The sequence below is a fragment of the Amblyomma americanum genome, chromosome 5 (assembly GCF_052857255.1).
Source record: "Amblyomma americanum isolate KBUSLIRL-KWMA chromosome 5, ASM5285725v1, whole genome shotgun sequence".
In the NCBI taxonomy this organism is placed as follows: domain Eukaryota; kingdom Metazoa; phylum Arthropoda; class Arachnida; order Ixodida; family Ixodidae; genus Amblyomma; species Amblyomma americanum.
This window is the reverse complement of record NC_135501.1, coordinates 58,213,000-58,233,710: the sequence shown is the minus strand read 5'-3', so window position 1 is coordinate 58,233,710 and position 20,711 is coordinate 58,213,000. Positions and strand designations below refer to the sequence as shown.

Sequence of the window (20,711 nt, the reverse complement as noted above, 5' to 3'; positions counted from 1 at the left end):
TGCCCTTTTGTGAACTGTGAACTGTTCCCCTTTGCGCTCACGTTCGCTGCAGCTGAGGTCTGTAAAGGGGAGGAGATCATGAAGAGGCAAACACCGGCAGTAAGCGTGACGCTAAGCCCTCCGCCAATGTGCATCGGCAAGTCTAGCTCGGTTTATCGTGCAGTAGCCACTATCGGTGCAGCGATCATGTCTTTAAGAAGGTTTTATGAGGGCTTCAGTGAGTCTTTTCGGGAGTCGTTGTGATAACCTTAAAAATATTAGAATTTGTATTCAATACAAATATGGCTCCTCAGGTTGACCTTGTTTTTGTTAAAAAAGATTTTTAAATAAAAAAGAAATCTATTGTCTCTCATGACGTCCGCCACCAGCTTGTTTCAAAGGCAACACTCTTGCCATCCATTCTTCTTGTGACTGTGTCAGGGAGCGCTGTATTTCTCCCCCTCACTGTGTAGCTAGAAGCGGGATAATCAGGAGCGCTGCGAGTTAGCGGTGGTGTGCTCCACACGAAATCCTGTGAGTGTACTGTTCACAGCTACAGTCGTAAAACGGGGGTCTATTGAGTAAACATGACTGGGATGCAGTCTGATCTAAGCGCCCAAAGGAGAGAACTCAACCCCCCTTCCCCCCACCCCCGCACTAGAACATGATTTCACAACTCTTACTTAGTACTTGATCGCAACCTACTATATGAACACACCAGTTAAGTTCTGCCCCCTGACCCCAGCAGCTACGGAGTAACTGGCCAAGGCGGTCGTCAGACCTGTGACGCAGCGGATGGCGCTAAGAATGTCTGGTTTCGGACAGGCGCAAATGGAAATTGAAGTGGAAACTGAATGGAAACCATATCCAGTGAAGCTATCCTAGAAGTGGTGTTTGACCAACCAGCGGTCATTAAATGGGGTGACATACAAAATCGCGCGGTTAGGATAATAGATGAAGCGTACACGGTGATAAAGTGCCGACACGTACTGCTCTATCGTGGTTTAGCAGAGAAACGAGAACAAGGTGACGGATTCATCCTTAATAAAGATACCGCTGCGAACGTAGAAGAATACAATAGCGTTAATTAAAAGTTGGCAGTTACAATATTAACTTCATTAAGAGGCACAAATTGAAGGTGTTACAGGCCGACGCAACTACATCGTCACGAAGACTAAAAATCGCCAAAAATGAAGTGAAAACTAGGTACACTGCGCTGAAGGGAGCAGTGTACTTAGTTACAGAGGGAGCAGGCAAGAGATGAGTCAGTTTAGTTTCTAGACACAGCAGTGCGGAGATATTAGTAGAATTTGCAGAACGGAATAATTTAGAGATCATGGGCAGCTTGTTGTGCAAACAGGCGAACCGGAAGACGATACAGAATTATTATTGTGCGCATATCCTAGCATCCTGCAGGATTTGGATGTATTCGATAAAATATAGTAAGCGTAGGATAGTGAGGCGTTAGATTAACCTGGACTTGAAGGAAGTTAGCAAGAAGCTCACCAAAGAGTCAGCCACAAGAGGGAAAACAGAGGAATTAAGGATATCGTTACATAAAAAGCAGCGCCTTTTATCCGAGGAAAGTGACTAAAGTTTTCAAGCGATGAAAGATGATCTTCCTTATATCAATAAGGAGTGGGAAATATAAGTAGTGTAGGGTATAGCTAGACAGTATGCCGGTAACCTCTCTCACGATAGGAAAGATCGGGCTGAAAAACGAGGAAGCGTCAAAGCCTTTTACCAGATACGTAGAAAAGACCTGGAATATATTCCGAATTTATTAAATAAGCTTAAGGTAACCGAGCTAAGGAAATATAATTAGCAGAGAATCGAGCATGCCTAGAAAAACAAAGGTAGCCTTAAGGCGGTCGAGAGGAAATTAGGCATCGAAAAAATCGGACGCACAGCCTACTAGACAAGAAGGGAAATGTGATTACCAATGTTGATAAATTCTTTAAGGTAGCGGAGCAGAGATATAGGGCGTCCTGTCATAACGGAAGAGGAAGTAAAGAGTCTTTCAAACAATGACCAACAACAGTTGCAGCGATGCTACTGTTTTTTTTAAACAGAATGAGTTGACGTACACAGATGTTGTGAGCTCAGTGTTAAATACCTTTAAAGATATGGGAGGGGGACTGAGGTTCACGCATGGACGGCCTGTGCGGGGCTCTTTACAGTTGTTAGGCATAAACATCACTGGGGGAGAATGTCATGCATGTTGGAAATATGCACCGCGTGCACAGAAGGAGCTACTACCGTATGCTTCGGCTCAGTCGAAAACTGTGAAACGTGTCATTGCCAAGCTTTGCCTTGAATCGGCTCTCATGAAATCGTGCTGTCATACTATGCAAGGGAGCTATGACAAGCAGGTAGACAGATTACTTTCGGCGGGGTTCCCAGGCACAGTCATCAAAGCGGTTGCTGAAGCTCTCTTACAGAAGATGAAAACCATCAAGTTGCAGCAGCCATGTGTCAGCAGACGAACGGCTCTCAAACCGGAGGTTGTGCCGTATGTGCACAAAGTAGCCCGCCACTTGAAAAAAGTGGCTAACAAACATGGCGTGCCGGTTGCCTTCTCGGCCCCACGCAAGCTGGCACAGTTCTTCGCGTGCATTGCGAGCAACAAGAGTGGTTGCCGCGTCAGACATGGAAAGAGGTTCACGAATTGCTGCAACGGGGTGGTACACCAGATACCGCTGTCATGCGGGAAGGTCTATGTGGGCCAAACAGGGCGGTGCATAAATGAAAGGGCAGGTGAGCACGCGCGCTCACTGAAAGACCTAAGTGGTGCGCATCTTCCTCAGCACTGCGCTGAGTGTTTTGAGTGCCATCGAGCGGCAGAACATTTGCCGCAGGCTAGATGCCAGTCCTGCAAAAAGTGCCAACCACGGTTTCATGAGATAAAGATTTTAGGTAAAAGCAAAGATACTAGGGCAAGGGAACTACTGGAGGCATTTCATATAAGGAAGAGATGTGTATATTGTGTTAGCGACACGTCTGTGAATCAATACAAATCGGAGATGGCATATCTTGAACGGTTTGGTTGATACTGGTGTGTGTGAACTGGTATCTGCACTTGGTGTGGTTTTTCGTTATATTTGCTGCGTTGCCAGTGTATAAAGTTAGATAAATATACTTCAACAGGGTGAGTTGTTGGGCTAGTTGGTGTTCGGATTTTACAGGCATATTTTTAGCGCAAAGGACGGGACGAGATAAAGACAAGACGAGCACGGGCGCTACTGACAACTGCTTTATTGAAGAAAGATCGAGGCATATAAATACATATCTGGCCTGCGCCAGCGCTACCTAACAAGGAACTTGGAATCACAGCAGATGACGCGATAGGAAATTGATCTCAGCATTATACAAAACGACAGACGTGTCACTAACGCAGTTCTGACCCCCTTTCCTGATAAAGAAAGCTTCCAAAGTTTCACGGGCAGTTTTTTGACCACTTCTGCCAAGGATTGAAGCACTCCGGAACCGTGGCTCACACTTGGTGCAAGCAATGCAGTGGGCAACTAAATTCGTGCGTTCCTTATTGTAGATATCTTTAGCATGCTCCCGGAGTCGATCGTTTACGCAGCGCCCTGTCTGGCCGATGTACACGTTGCCACATGACAGGGGAATCCTGTACACGACGTTCATAGCGCACTGCACAAACCGTTTTTCGTGGTTCTTATGACAGCCCCTTTTTTTGTCTTCGCAAGTAATGCGGCGGCTCAGCTGAGCAAGTTTCTTAGGGGCTGAAAAAACCATAGGCACGTCAAACCTATTAGCCACCTTTTTCAGGTTGTGGGATACCTTGTGCAGGTACGGTACCACTTCCGGCTTTTGCTGACCATCCATAGTCTTTGCTGCAGATGTGCGCTTACCAGGATTCATTTTCTTGAGGAGCGTTTCCGCGACTGCCATCACGACCGACCCAGGGAAGCCGGCTGAAAACAGCCTACCCAATTGATGCTCAAAACTTGCCTGCATCTCATGGACACACGACTTCCTTAGCGCCAAATCCAAGCAGAGAGTTGCTATGCCTCTCTTTACTATTTTCGAATGAGAGGAGTCATACGGCAAGAGCTCTTTTTGTGCTCGGGGAGAATACGCCCAGCAAACGTGCTTTTCCCTGAACATAAGCCTCAAGTCTAAAAACTGAAGAATCCCTTCGACTGGAAGTTCGTAGGTAAAACTGAGCCCTCTGCCATGTAGTTTAAAATCATCAAGAACACACTGTAGTGTTCGCTCATTAGAAATGGGGCAGAGGTTGTTTAAAACAATTAAAAAGTCGTCCATAAAACGAAAAACTTTAAGGACTTTGTCATTGTTAAAATGATTAAAATGATCGTGTAAAGAGCGATCAATATATGATAAAAAAATGTTGCACAAGCCAGGGGCGATGCATGAACCAATGCAAATGCCTTTCTTTTGTAGATAAAACTGGTCGTCAAATTTGATAAAAGTGGAACGAAGATAAAATTCTAAAAGGCCTAAAAAGTTGTCTACCGTCAAACCTGCAGCATTCTGGAAAGCCACAGCACCATTTTCATCAATGCAATCTTTGACGGCAGCAAACAATTCAGGGTGAGGCACAGCATAAAAGAGCTCTTCTACATCGATAGAGAAGGCATACTTCACGTCACTATTCTCTTCAAAAAATCGAACTATATCGGTGGAGTTCTTCACGAGGAAGGGGTCATTTATCACAAGGCCATTCAACACCTTCAAAAGAAACTTACTGACACAATGCTGCCATGTACCACGTTCGTTCACAATAGTGCGGAAAGGGGAATCCGGTTTATGGGTTTTAACACTAAAGAACACCTGCAACGCGGAACTTTCACTAACTGCAATATCCCTTGCGAGCCTCTCCAGATTTAAACGCTTGCAAAGTTCGGCTGCTTTAGTCTTAACTCTTGTTTGGCCTTTTTTCACTAGGACAAAGTTCTTGGGAAGCTGCTTTTTCATTGTACATAGACCTAGGCAAGGCAACAAAGCCACCCACCTTATCTGCTTGCAAAAGACAGAGCTCATTATCCTTGAAAAAGTTCACAACATTCTGCAAACCATCCTTAGCACACTTGGGACCAGTCACTTTCACATTCTTGGCCAAGCAGTCGATTCCTTCCAAGAGGCATCGTTCCCAGTCTTCCTGCTGGGCCCTCTTAGCCATTTTCCTATTCAAGGCTACGAGTTCGTGTGGTGGAACCGAGGGCTCCAGTCCGAACTTGGGACCCTTGTCAAGAAGATTCGAAATGTTGGAGGGAATGGAAGCACCACCCATCACGATTAGGCCTCCCTTTCGGTGTTTAGAGACCTTCGGCTTCCCCAAGGTACCAAGGATCCATCGAAGGTTGTAGCTCCACCAAAATTCAGTCAGGCGCGCTGCTTCACGTTTCAAGGAGAAGAATATCTTGTCAGCAATCCATTCCGGAAACTGAGCAGAAATGGCAGTCCTCAGCCAGTCGAAATATAAACGCACTTGGCGCCACAGTTCCGAGCGTAAGATCTTCAAAACTCTTTTTGAACATGCAACATTTTTTTATCATATATTGATCGCTCTTTACACGATCATTTTAATCATTTTAACAATGACAAAGTCCTTAAAGTTTTTCGTTTTATGGACGACTTTTTAATTGTTTTAAACAACCTCTGCCCCATTTCTAATGAGCGAACACTACAGTGTGTTCTTGATGATTTTAAACTACATGGCAGAGGGCTCAGTTTTACCTACGAACTTCCAGTCGAAGGGATTCTTCAGTTTTTAGACTTGAGGCTTATGTTCAGGGAAAAGCACGTTTGCTGGGCGTATTCTCCCCGAGCACAAAAAGAGCTCTTGCCGTATGACTCCTCTCATTCGAAAATAGTAAAGAGAGGCATAGCAACTCTCTGCTTGGATTTGGCGCTAAGGAAGTCGTGTGTCCATGAGATGCAGGCAAGTTTTGAGCATCAATTGGGTAGGCTGTTTTCAGCCGGCTTCCCTGGGTCGGTCGTGATGGCAGTCGCGGAAACGCTCCTCAAGAAAATGAATCCTGGTAAGCGCACATCTGCAGCAAAGACTATGGATGGTCAGCAAAAGCCGGAAGTGGTACCGTACCTGCACAAGGTATCCCACAACCTGAAAAAGGTGGCTAATAGGTTTGACGTGCCTATGGTTTTTTCAGCCCCTAAGAAACTTGCTCAGCTGAGCCGCCGCATTACTTGCGAAGACAAAAAAAGGGGCTGTCATAAGAACCACGAAAAACGGTTTGTGCAGTGCGCTATGAACGTCGTGTACAGGATTCCCCTGTCATGTGGCAAAGTGTACATCGGCCAGACAGGGCGCTGCGTAAACGATCGACTCCGGGAGCATGCTAAAGATATCTACAATAAGGAACGCACGAATTTAGTTGCCCACTGCATTGCTTGCACCAAGTGTGAGCCACGGTTCCGGAGTGCTTCAATCCTTGGCAGAAGTTGTCAAAAAACTGCCCGTGAAACTTTGGAAGCTTTCTTTATCAGGAAAGGGGGTCAGAACTGCGTTAGTGACACGTCTGTCGTTTTGTATAATGCTGAGATCAATTTCCTATCGCGTCATCTGCTGTGATTCCAAGTTCCTTGTTAGGTAGCGCTGGCGCAGGCCAGATATGTATTTATATGCCTCGATCTTTCTTCAATAAAGCAGTTGTCAGTAGCGCCCGTGCTCGTCTTGTCTTTATCTCGTCCCGTCCTTTGCGCTAAAAATATGCCTGTAAAAAAAGTTAGATAAAGTTTATCGCTAGTCCTGTGTGCCTCTTTCTTGTGTTCGTCTTGGTTGCGCTACAGTTCTTTTGTTACAAAATGCACCATCTGGCCCAACAAAAAGTTCTTCTATACTTACTACTACTACTAAATTTCTCTTTGATAGACTGAAACTCTGTTGTAAGCGTACATATCGTATATGGCCATTATGTTAAATTCCTGAAAGAGCGGAAGCCACGTTAGGTCATAAGGGCTGTCAGAAATATTCATTGGCGCTTTGTTCCAACATGAAGATATTTTATTCATGTTATTTAGCATGGTCGTTCTCCAGACCAAGTAACAAGATCTTATGTGCCGAGTGCATGGTATATAATGATTTTAACCTTGGTACGAATATACCTGTTTTCTTTTTACTCTTTGCAATCTTTATTTGAAACAAGCTGCAATAGACACGTTGGTGCGGTCTGTACAGGTAGATTGTACAGCAGGGCGGACATAACGTACAGTCTTGGTGAAAAGTCTTAAGACCTCAGCGTCCAGCTGCAACGAAATGACTGTTCCTAGAATGCTCCGTGTAGCGGATCATTCAAAACAAGTCAGACAGGAAGCTTGTCTACTGCTTGTCTGCAGCTTGTCTACAGCTTGTCTACTGTCTTCTTCTAGCGTTTCATGGTAACCCGGCCTTTAATAGTGTCGTAACAGTTCTGTTACGCGGCAGAAGCGAAAAGCCTTTGGCCATTGGACTGTTGACCAAGACTGTACATGATAGAGCTCCCTGATTAAACGATTAATAAACTAAAATTAAGTTGTCAACTTTTTACTTTTGATTTTAGGGGTCAACATTATATAAAGAAATTGATGACCGTCAGCATAAAAGCTGAGTGAAGCTTTTAATTTTTCTTATCGGCAACGCATTTCGAAATATTTAACTTCAAAAATACGCATTTTTAGCTCGTAAAGCTGCGATTCCGCAATGCACATTTTTAAAATGGCGTCCTTCTCATTTCTAATACAGTGAACACAGATCCCGTTTCACCATTTTATGTGATAGAAGCAGTGAGTGTAATTTCTGTGAAAATGCTACGCCCAGCGACACCATTTTTATATTATGCAATGTGTGAAACAAACTGTAGGCTCTAAAAATGCGTACTTTTGACGTTAAATACTTTGAAACGCATTGCCGGAAAAAAATTAAAAACTGTACTCAGATTCTTTGTTGACAGCCTTCGATTTCTTAATTTAATGAAATCAGAAGTGAAATGTTGATTACTTAAATTTCGGTATTTAATCGTTTCATCACTGAGCTCAATCACGTACGTAATGTCCGCCTTGCGGTACACTTCACCTCCACAAACCACACCGATGTAACTCTCGCAGTGTTTAAGGTAACTATTCGTAAATAGTTAAGAACAGCATGTATATGTTTGTTTAAATTAGTGAAGCCAACGACCCGAGACAAATTGTGTATAATATGATCAGCCTTATCATTCTATGAGAACTGTCTCCTGAAGACAACACCAAGTATTTTAATTGAGATTACAATTCCTAATGTTGAATTACTATGCCAGATATCTCTTTCACTGAATGCATTTCTTTTTCGGGACTTTAAGCTTTCTTTGCAAGATATATTACCTGTACTAAGGTATGGGGCCGAAACGTGAAGACTAACGAACAGGCTTGGACATAAATTCAGGGCAACAGAGCCACCAGTGCAACGGAAAATGATTGATGCAGCGTTAAGAGACAGGAAGAAAGCGGAGTGCGTCCGAGAGTAAACGCTAACTAATGCCATCCTTGTCGAAAGCAAGAAAAAATGACCATAAGCAGGGCATGTAAGGCGAAGTTAGTGTAGCCGGTTGCCGTTATGGTAAGAGACGGGATTTGAAGAGGAAAGCGCAGCAGGGGGAGGGGAGGGGGGTAGAAAGTCTACCAGGAAGTCTGCGCGCGGGGATAAGTTGGTCGCAGCTGGCAGTTGACCCGGATAACTGGAGAGATCTGTGGGAGGGCTTTATTCTGAAGTGCGAGTAGTTAAGCACATGATAATGAAGATGATGATGATAGAGCCGCGGTAATTATGTGCACCTACCGTTCCAGGGCCACGACACGACGGCGATGGGGATCAGCTGGGCGCTGTTCCTCATTGGCCATCATCCAAGGGAGCAGCAGCTCATACACGAGGAACTGGACCTAATCTTCGGGGAGGACCGAGAACGCCACGTCACCTCTGAGGACCTGAAGCAGATGAAGTACCTCGAGTGCGCCTTAAAGGTGAGACACTGCGGATTGTGGTGTTCATTATGCATGATGCGAGAAAGACATTATTGTGTAGAGTACGCTGAAGACAGAATCTCAGAAATATAAACCGCAAATAGGGAAAATAGCGGCCGTTGTGATGTCGGTATTTTGCCACTGCCACGCGGGGCCCTGAGCTATTTCGAGGACATTCAATTAATAAACATTGCGACAATACGGCTGCCTTTTCGAAAAAAAGCAATTCATTCGTCATCGAGTCTCAAATAGGGGGGAGGAGGCTGTTATTCTTTCGAGTTTTTATGAATTTTTATTAGGGTCGGCTTGGCCAACTGGGCCTACTGCAGCGACGCAGTAAAGCATTTCAATGCTTGGCTTAAAAGCAATACTTAGTAATGAAAGGTGAGGCGTTTACGCCGCTGATGCATGTTAAAGTTGTGGACGGAGTTAACTGGTGTGTAGAAATTTTTGTATTTAAATTGTTACAAATAAAAAAAATAAATTTTGGCGTAGGTGTCTTATCGTGTCAGTGGGTTTAGATGTAAAATATTAAATGGCACAGTTTCTTTGGCAGAATTTAATTTCTTGAACATTAAAAATGCCCGAAACACAGTGTAAATTGGAAAAGTAGACTGCTTAATGAATTATGTAGGATATCTAACCTTAATACTAGATGTTCGAAAGCACAAAGAAATAATGTCTGATAACATCACGTTAAACCACAGTGGTATGTGTGCACGCACACACAGTGTGTTCAAGAGTTTCCCGACCACACACCGACAAACTGTCTTCAAACCGCCATGCACATGTAATTTTTCAAGCTTGCCTGGAATGCGCATGCGCAAGCAGATATTGATTGGGGCGCTCATTTAACGTCTGGAAAAGCTTGAGTCCGATATAACGTTGCTTCGAGCAACGAAAATGACGTTGTGTTGACAGAAATGACGATTAAAGAGCGCTAAGACTTGCAGTGATTTAATAACCAATGGCTAGATAAATGAGCGTGTAAAAAAAGAAATTAACTTAAAACAATTCTCAACGCACGCATTTTAGACGAGTAGGTGGTAGGATATATCCGGAAAGAGGGTGAGTGGCCTACATAACTGCTGTTTCAATGTGCTTTCACCGTTAGCTGGAGCTTCACGTAACTTCAGCACCACTAGACGCACGTGAAGGCCTCTTGGCTCGGCTGCGCTACCTAATTGGCCCGTCAGCGAGGTGCTCTGCACTGGCTGCATTGGGAAAGTTGCGTCGGGCGTACCCTAGTAGGCTCTCCAGCTACAACTGGGACATTCTTGCTACGGACCAATTACCTTGCGCTGAAATCTATCAACCGCATGAGGAACACGGCGGAGGCAGGGAACTTGCGACTGATCACGCTTGGTTTAATGTTACCTTTGTGTACCTCAATTGAAAGCACTGAATGACGAGATCCCGCCAAATACTGGAGGGCCTGCTCCAAAGCCTCGCTGGACGGAACAGATGGCAGAAAGAGGGCTTAGCTGATCGCTGGCCGCCAGGGATATTTTGTACGCGTTAGCTGCCTAAGCCACTGGAGCCGGCATCGACAACTGAAATTCTTGCGTATTTAAATAACAAAAAAAAACTATATTGATGTCTCAGTTACCTGATGCGTGGAATGCGAAGCCATGAATGTCCCTTGACCAGTTCTAAATTTACTACCACCTAAGAAGACGGGCTGGTTGGTCACAATCCGTTAGTCACGTTACCATCCCCTACGATGGGCAGTCTGTGATTACGTCACAATACAATGTGACCTCTCTGGACCAATCAGGGTGGCCCATGAGTGCAGGTTGTAATGACGTTATAAGGTAACGGGACCTCTTTCAAAGAATTTCACGACACCGGACATCGGATCGGGTTTGGTGTGATGACTAATGTTATTGCATTGAAAAGCTCCACTAATTGTAAAAAGAAAAATATGAAGACCTTAAATCGAAGCGGCGGCGCGGCTGACTTACAGTGGCCTGCAAAGCACGACAGTTAAAGGGATCGACTCGAACCTGCTAGCATGCGGATCGGAGGCAAACGCCGCCCCCTCCAAACGGTCAGTGGAGTTATCAAAATTGGCCGCAACAAGAAGGAAACATCTATGAGCAGAACGTCTAGGGTGGGTGGCCAAGGCCACGAGGTCGAAAGTGCTCTGATAAAATATGAGATGGCCGAACGCGAGGCTCGCTGTGCAGCATTTGGCTATTGAAAACTGGCTGTGCTTCCGGTAGGCTTAGATTGACTAGGAGGGACACGTCTATAACCTCTATATGGAGTGGAATGTTTAGTTTCATGAAAATTCGGCATACGTTGAGGGTCTGCGTTCAGCTTAACCACGGAAGAAACCATGGAAATAGAACACGAAGGACTTGCCAAATTATTGACCGATGATCTTAACGTCCGTTGCCTACATGGTATCTATTGAAGTAAATACTTACAAATCCTAGTAATCGTAGACCAGAACTTGATTTCATGCAGGCTACTCGATAGTGGACCCTACTCACACCAGGAACCAGACGAGACAGAAATGCGCACAATGTAAACCACAGGTATATATGTAGCCTTCATAGATTGCGGGAAAGCCCTGATTCATTGACATACTGGTTGGCTTTTTTTCATACGTTCATTACATCGGCATATTTCTACCAACATCTAGATCGCTAGATATATTTGACACAGCAGAAATCATAAATTAATGCAGGCATTACTGAACCAGTGTTTAGAAGAGACATATGGAAAAGTGCTGCAAAATCTTTAGAGCAGCTGCATACAACCGACAGTTCTCTATAGGAAAAATAATAAAATCCCAGTAAGGAAGGGCGTTAAACGAGCGGGTGCAATAACTCCAGTACTAATCACCGCGTGCTTGCAGAAACTCCTGAGAGATCTGCATTGGGAAGATGGTTAATGGTTTATGGGTGTTTAACATCCCAAAGCGACTCAGGGTATGAGGGACGCCGTAGTGAAGGGCTACGGAAATTTCGACCAACTGGGATTCTTTAACGTGCACTGACATCGCACAGTACAGAGGCCTCTAGAATTTCGCCTCCATCGAAATTCGACCCCCGCCGCCGGGATCGAAACCGCGTCTTTCGAGTCAGCGGCAGAGTGCCATAATCACTGAGCCACCGCGGTAGGTATATTGTACGAAGGAACGATAATCGGTGTTCTTTGAAGGTACCGTATTAGAAACCAAGAAAAGGCAATCGTAGCAGGGGGTGGCAGAAATTTCGGTAGACGGTTGAAATTAGGGAGTTCCTGGGGTTGATAAGGTTGCAGCTGGCACAAGGTAGGGTTATCTGGAGGGATACGGGGGAGGTCTTTCTCCTATAGCAGACGCATATGGGCTGATGATGACGGCGATAATGGTCATGACAGCGATTACTGAAATTGCGCGCAGCCTTCAGTTAAGGTCGGTATTCCCTTGACAAGAACTCAGCGTTGCGTCTACCCATTTCCGACGCAGCATTAAAGGAGAAGCCGGCATTCAGTCGGCAGCACATGGTTATGCCATGCGTGGTGGCCAGCTTCCGCCCAAGCTGGTATCGGACAGCTGCTTGCCTTCTGAACCAGTGCCCTTGACCATTCAAGATAGCTATCGACCTCAAAACGGCGTTCGGTCATTTCACAGCAGTCGGTTAATGCCGGTTCGGTTCGTACCATCTTCGCGTTGTAAATAGGCTTATTCACCTTTCGAAGATACGATCCTTTTCTCGGCGCAGCCTGAACGTTACTTTTTTCAAAGCAACTCATGGCCCCCGATCGCCCAATGACTTTGTTCATTTCCTACGCTTTCTTCATTCCTGCCCGTTCTCTTTGCAGGAATGCCAGCGCATATACCCGTCCGTGCCGCTAATCACTAGAGCCTGCATGGAACCTTTCACAGTGGGTAAGCGACATATATCAGCTAATTATATATTGGTTTGTTTTGTTAGTAAGGCCATAAAATTTTATATACAATCTCTGGCTCCACAATCAAGAGTTGTTATTAGATGAGAGAGAGAGAGACTAACCTTTTAATTAAAAAGCAGAACCGCAGAACGCGAATTTGCATTGCTCCTGAAAAATGCTAATCTGTTCTATAGAAGACTTTTCCGAATGATCCCGCCACTTTTTTCTCCCGAACGAATATGCTAACTCCGGCCGACACAATTGAACGGCTGCGGAGCAACTGGCATGACGGCTGTCAGACTTTTGACGCAGTGGAAGCTGCTGAGAATCTCTGGATGAGATTAGACCGCCGTACAAAACTGATCCTATGAACGTTTAATGTAAACATACTATTTTTAAGGGCGATTGCTGGGAGAGTTAGTGAAACATCTTAAGGAGGACTTTACGCCAACAAAACGGGACCAAATGGAGAAGAGACACAGATGAAGGCACCTCTGTGTCTCTTCTCCCCTTTGTCCCATTTTGTTAGCGCAAAATTTTCGAGTGAAGTTGCTTATAGCGGTCTTTTTCGAGAATATTTTCAGCATTATTATATATGGTGGAGCTTGCCAAGTTTATGATCGCAGAAGAATTATATCTAGTCGTAAAGGGTCATACGTATTGCCATATTCTGATTTACCGGAGAGAGAAGATATAGGTGCAGGTCACTTGGTCAATAAGGATACTATTGGTGACATCAATGAAATCTTCCGGATTAAAATGAAATGGTGGTAATTGAAATTAAGCTTACTAAGAGATGCTACGAAAACTATTCCAACCTCCTCCACGACATCCAACCACGGTGAACAACAGTCCGTCCGTTCCAAGAAATCTCCCAAACCATAAAGAATAAAATAATGCAGTTATCATGATCATCCGGGCTACGTCAACTGCAGAACAAACGCACCTCAAGTATATCTGCAATTAACCTTGTACTGCGCCAGTGCGGCCGCCTCACCCCGCAAACTGAGCAACCTAAACCACCCACCTAATATTCTGCCGCCCTGTGCCACGCTTGCCCTCTCTTGGTATCCACTGCGTTACCCTTAGCTACCATCGGTTACCTTGCGTTCGAATTGCATGCCTTGGCCAGCCCCATTTCCTCTTCTTGAGTTCACATAGGATATCTCTAATCGGCGTTTGTTCCTTGATCCATTCTGCCCTCTTGCAGTCTCTTAACGTTAGACATATCATCTTCCGTTTCATACAAGACTAGAAGAAGGAAAGCGAAAAGACGAGGACGAAGACAGAAGCGACAGTACAGGCGTCTCTTCTTGTCGCCTGTCCTGTCGCTTTGGTCTCCGTCCTCGTATTTTCACTCTGCTTCCTCTACTCATGCATCCAATCCAGCAAGCCGATACCACATCTGTAGTTTGAAGCTTGAAGTTTATTAATTGTGCAACAGGTAACAAACGCGCAATAAAGCAGGAGCTAAAGGCGCAGCCTGACAGGGGCTCCTGCCCTATTGAGCAGTAACGGCAGACAAGGTGGAATTTCAGACAAAACTTGCAAGCATATACCATACATCTTGCACAGACAGCAAACGTTGAAAGTGAAGAGAACATAAAACTGTAAAAAACACTATCAAGCATATAAAATGCATCACACATATGTAGCACACGTTTAAACGGAAAGTTAAATTATTGTATTTTAAAAAGCAACATGAAGAGAAATTATAAAGTTAATCATTTATTATTTCACTCTCCAGCAGGAATTTTCTGAGTGACTTCTTTGTGAATACGTGCCCTGAAATCAACCCATTTTCCTAGGTTATTTAAATATAGGGGGACTGGAGAGTTTAAGTGTTGCGTGCAATAGTTTGTATTTTTGCGTGGTGTTCTAAGTGCTTCTTTTTCTAAGCAGTACCTACTTGGTGTCTTAGGCCCAACGTTATCATTTAGCTCATTTTTTATGTATTGTGCAATCTTCTCTTAGCATATCTTACCAGGTTGAAGGATTTAATTTTCATACCTCTCTGCATTTTCCTCAATTTAAGTTGAACACTTTTCGTTAGCCTCCTCTTTTCAGTCCGTGAAGTGAGTATCGGTAAGATACAGCTCACATATTTTCTCTTGAAGGGTGTAGGTAAACTGCCAGTCATGATCTGAGAGAGCCTGCCAAATGTGCTTCACCCCATTTTTTTCTTCTAGTTATTTTTCTCTCTTGATCCGGATCTGCAGTCACTACCTGCCCTAAGTAGATGTTTGTCTAACCAGTTCCAGAGCTTTGCTGCCAGTTGTAAATTGCTGTTCCCTTCCGAGACTCTTGAACATTACTTTGGTTTTTATGCATGAATTTTTGACCTACTGTGCAGCTGTGCGTGTCCGTGTCATTGATTATGCCTTGCATTTCATCCCCTGTGTGTTTTCTCAAGGCAATGTCAGTCGAACACGATACTACTGAGGTATTCTTCATTACCTCTTATCCCCAAACGTTCGCAATCCAAGCCTCTGATTACCTTTTTTAGACAGGCGGTGAATATAATAGGCGAGATTGCGTTACCATGCCTGACGCCGTCTCGTATCGAATATCTGTTGCTGACTTTATGAAGGACATTGGTGGCTGTGCAACCGTTACTGATATATTCCAGTATTTTTGCATAAGGCTCATCTATGCTCTTCTTCCGTAATGGCTGCATTATTACTGAGGTTTCGACTGTGTCAAATGGCTTGTAATCTATGAAGGCTGTAATAGGGGTTTGAAATATTCCGTGTACTTCTCTATGATCATACTGGCAGATTGAAGATCATATATTATCCGGTCGGCTTTCCGAAACACTGCCCGATTATTTGGTTGTTGGAAATGCATCGTTGTCCTGACCTTATTTGCGATTACCTTAGTAAATTGTCTGGCATGTAACAACAGACAGTAAGGGGATCGGCGTGTATTTTTGAAGACCTCGACGTCCCCGTTCTTATGGATTCAGATTATGTCAGCGTTTTTCAAGCTTCCGGTACGCCCGACGCCCTAAGGCATTGCGCATAGAAGGTGGCTAGTTTTTGTCGCAAAATCTGCCCACCGTCCTTCAAGAAATCTGCGGTCATTTAATCCCCACCTGCCGCTTTCCCCCTTTGCATCGCTCTTAAGGCTTTCTTTACTTCCTCTTTCTTTAGATGGAGGCTGTCCCATTACTGTGCGCTACTGTCCCTCTCATTGACCTCGTGCACTGCGCTAAAGCCTGAGTTGAATGCGAAGGTAATGATGAAGGCGGCTGGTGATAGACAGCCGCCATTGCCTATTGTAGCTCCGCTGTCACTGCCTCTCTAAGAATTCTACTAAATTGGGAAGTACTGGATTAGCTTTTCCTAAACGCGGCTTACTTGAAAATAGCAGTCACTTCCATATACTACTTTGGCTTACTGCTTCACCCAAGCTGTTTGGACTGTCACTGCATCTAACTCCTTCTCCTAGATCGCGCGCTGCCTTCTGTCATAAATCTGTTGAAAATGAAATACGTCCGATCCCATACTCACTTCTCAATCTCCACAAAGTCTCGCCACGCGACAGCGGTGCTCTGAATGGCCCTTGAGGATTTCGACGGTCAGTGACTCATTGGGCATCATGTTTGTCGGTGTGGCAGGAATATTATAATTTGCATGCGTGACTGACTAGCATAATTGATTTTGCCAGCCTTATAGAACGGTATTGCGCAACGTGGTTTACATGATGAGTTTCCGTCTGCGATAGGTTTGTTTTTGCGCCTATTTTAGCACAACGTGTTTCTGATGGCAGCGAGTCGCAACGTGGTGTCTGCTGTAATTTTGCATACAGTAGCTGCAGTCAAATTACATGCTTTACAGATTAAATGTAAGAAAATTCTCGTGTAGCAAGATGTCCTAATCAGTATTTCTTATTGTCACTTCCTCACATAATTTACAGTTCTTACGTGAGCTTCAAATATATTTGCCGGTTGACAAAAACCTTGCACCGGTTATGTACATTGCACTGAGAGAGCGAAAACAGATCCTTTCTAATGAGAAAGGAGTGAGTTCAAGATGAAGAGCGTCAGTTAAAACATGTGCGTAGCAAAATTGTATCATATCGCACTGCAAGACGACTTCTGGAAGCGGTATGGCACACGGAATCTCTTCAATGCGCGGGGTCTTTCAATCCATGTTAAAATACGTTGATATCTATTCAGGCTACAGCGATCGAAACGATGTATCATGCTGCTTAGTCAGTATTTCTGCGCTCTAAATACAACGCCCGCACAGATTATGTTTCATCATTTCAACAAAGCCGCAGACGGCGCGGGCAGGGCTGTTAGCCGCACCTGTGAGAAACAATTATTGGAGCACTGACCAAATTCGAGTTAGATGCTTCGTGGTTTCTGAAGCCAACGCCAAGCCGTAGCCTTCTCAGCGTAGTTGATTGACGTCTGCTTCGCAGCCTGGAAGATGAACGCTAACTGAAATAACAGTACATGCGCGTTTTTATGTTTGGCTTGGTGGAAAAGCGGCCAGCGCGATTAGGGTCGAAACAGTGAACTCGTGCCGAAGGAGGAGAGCGACGATATTACGGCAGCCACAAGCAGTGGTATACAATTCCAAACACTCATAAGCCATGAACCTTAAGCAAGCCCAAAAATTTCGTATAATAAAGATAACCAGCTAATAGCAAAAGTGGCTGCTCCTCAAGCACCCGGTGCGGCCATGTTTCGGTTACGCTTTCTTCCCCCTCTCCATGCTCCCTTTCTGCGGTAACCTTAGAAGTCAATCTTCCACGGTAACCTCTCTTCCGATCGTTCCCGAGGCAATCACCTTCCGGTTGGGCAGTCCTGAGCTCTCACATTGCTCTCCTCCTTCCACGTGGTCTCCACTTTCTGGTTACGCCGACTATTACTACAACCACAACGAAGTGAAAGCCGCGAAAAGAGCGATTCACAGCTCTCGCTGTGTAGTTGGTAAATATAGTGCTGCTTTAGGCGAGTTAATTTACCTTGTACAGATATGGTTACAACCCTTTCAATATATTATTGAAGTAAATATCCCTGTTGCCGCGGCATACAACCACCCGCATATATTATTGCTTTCGCACTACATTAGTGATACTTTCTGTTCGATCTATATAACCTCGAAAGTCGCTGTTCTCGTGACTCCAGGCGGAACAACCCTGCCAAAGGGCTCCATCATCAACGTAGAGACGTACTTTCTGCACCGGGACCCGGAAGTATTTCCCAAGCCCGAGGAGTTCCACCCGGAGCGCTTTTTCCCGGAGAACGCGAAGGGGCGCCACCCGTACGCCTACATCCCTTTCTCGGCCGGACCGAGGAACTGCATCGGTAGGTGGTGCACTCTAATCGTTGGCTGTCTTTGCTGAGGCGTGTTTGCGTGGCTCTTCAATCTATAGAGCTGGAACCTTAGATACGGGTAAATATTACAATCTGCAGTAGCGGTGCAAAACATCGGGATTTTTTTTTCGAGGAAGGCAAGAAATGGAGCGGTACCAGCGTAGACTACCATTTATTGAAAGTAAAATGTATACATTAACAGTTGAGGCGCTTGCGCTTTCTTAACACAAGAAACAACTGCTGATTGTTTTAAAGGACAAAACAATACTACTTCACAAAAACCGATATTGTGTCGGTTGCCTTTACAGTGTTCTTGGCCCTCTATCTGGAATTATTTCCTCTTCTTTTCACCCTCCTGTTTAAAAAGGAAAAAAAAATTCCTGATGGCCTAGCTCTGTTAGGCCAGGACATACGTAGCGAAACCGCGGCGATTTCTGCATCGAGAGAGGGCATTCACTAGAAGCACCTTTATTCATGGTTAAAGCTTGAGCCGTCGTGGCGGAGTGGTAACGTCCCCGCCTCACACGCTAAACGCACTGGTTCGATTCCGAGCCTCGGTACAACTTTTTTTTTATTCAGTGAGTGTGCCGGGGTTTCAGTGGCTCCCATAGATGCCGCCACCGATTACGTTGGTTAGCAGTTAAGTGCATGCTCTGTTAAGGAGCGTTTATACTCCGGCCTAACGGGAGCGCGGGCTGCGTGGCGACGTCACGTCGGCCAAAGGGAGACCCTCTATACTCCGACTGTGCTTGACCGCGGACTCGTTCGACGGCTTCAATGCACTCTGCCCGCACTGGCGGAGACTTGGAGCTTGGCTCTATTTCGCGCCGAGTGCGCCAGCCGCTACCGGCCCGGCCAGACTAGGCCAGACCGCTTCGGCTCCATGGCGAGGCGTGCGTTGTGACGTCATGTGCCTCCTCGAAGAACCGCCCCGGTGAAATCGCAAGTTCGCGGCCAGTAAAGCTTTCGCTTTAAAGTGCATTTTTAAAGGCCTAATTTCGGGGTGAGACACCGCAGTGCATGACGAAGTGCTGGCAAGTGGGGCTTTTTGAGAGATCACCGGTGTTCTTTCCACCGTGTCTGCGTGCATCACCCTGTCGTCCTGGCGTATGCCCGCCTGCGTGACAATAAAATCGGGTGCAAAACTTTATCAGCAGCAGGTCGAATTTATTGACATGCTTGATACCGCTCGCCGAATTCTCGATGCTTACTTCACAATGTATTAAGAAGATCTAGCCAGAACTTCACTGTTCCGGAAAAGCCATATGGGCTTCTACGAAAAACAGCCTACATTGTAAGGGAACCGGAGCGGTGTTCAAACTTCTCTTAATCTTCTTGCCTAGATCCTTCACCTAACTATGCAAGTTTCCTCTAATGTATGCTTTGGAAACTTCTCAGCGGTGATATATATATATATATATATATATATATATATATATATATATATATATATATATATATATATATATATATATATATATATATATATATATATATATAAGGTAAAGGTACACCGAAACCAAGGTACATAGGGTTATGTCTAATTTTTTTATGTGTGTTGTGCTTATCAGTATGATAACAATACTTGGATTAATCTATCGCTTAAAGAAAATTACTTATGAAGCAGCAGAAAAAACAACCATGCCGCCGGTAGGATCCGAAACCACGACCTCCGAATATCGCGTCCGGCGCTCTACCAACTGAGCTACCGCGACGGCTGTCCAATCTGCTGCTCTCATTTCTATTTATGTTTATTGGGTGTAAGCAAACCTTGAGAGTGTTCACCAGCGCTTATGGGCAAGGGTGGCGCTACGCAGTGGTGTCCCAAATCCTAACGAATACTACGCCGAATCAAACGCTTTGATTGTGTGTGAATTCTTTCTCTCGTCCCATGTTTCAGGCCAGAGGTTCGCGCTGGCCGAGGAGAAGATTGTGGTGGCCAACATCCTCCGTCGCTTCCGGGTCCAGTCGCTCGATCAGCGCGACCAGGTTGCGCTCGTCTCTGAAATGGTGCTGCGGCCTCGCACGGGTCTCAGGATCAAGTTCACGCCGCGTGACGCCGCAGCGGAAGCAGAACTTCAAGACGTGTCTGGAAATTGCTCCTGAGTTAGTAGATGCAGCACTGGGCTAATGTTTGGAGGAACGGAAGACTAGCACGAGAGAAAGCAATAAATGTTGCTGTTTATCCTATGCTCCTGTTTGTTCGGAAAGCATGACAAAAACTTCTGTTAAAATTCTTGTTACCGCTTCGTCTGCAAACGTTTTCCATCTACACTCGCTACCTTCCAGTTCCTTTCTTCTCGAGTTGGAAACTGGTGCGCGATGAACCTCGAAAGCCCTATGTTTTAGATAATTAATATTTACCGGAAGCAGATAAGCAACTTGCGAGCGAGTAATAAGAAAGGATTGTAATTCTATTCCGATTTTGTTCTTATTCTATACTAAATCGATTCCAAAATATATTTATTTGTAGTTGTTGCAGTTGCATACGCTCGAAGTAACCATTGCTATGTAACATATCATATATTCTCGC

The 20,711-nt window shown here is 45.0% G+C and overlaps 1 protein-coding gene across 2 annotated transcripts in view; it reads left to right on the top strand.

The window, feature by feature from the left end:
- Nucleotides 1-20,370, top strand: part of LOC144132471 (cytochrome P450 4c3-like) — a 71,937-nt gene extending 51,567 nt beyond the window's left edge. For both annotated transcript variants that reach the window (XM_077664906.1, XM_077664905.1), the window contains 4 exons: nucleotides 8,791-8,964; nucleotides 12,781-12,847; nucleotides 17,990-18,169; nucleotides 20,079-20,370. In XM_077664906.1, the coding sequence (XP_077521032.1) occupies nucleotides 8,791-8,964; nucleotides 12,781-12,847; nucleotides 17,990-18,169; nucleotides 20,079-20,284 (627 nt within the window). In that variant the 3' untranslated portion in view covers nucleotides 20,285-20,370. The remainder of the gene's footprint in view (nucleotides 1-8,790; nucleotides 8,965-12,780; nucleotides 12,848-17,989; nucleotides 18,170-20,078) is intronic.
- Nucleotides 20,371-20,711: the final 341 nt, after the last annotated feature.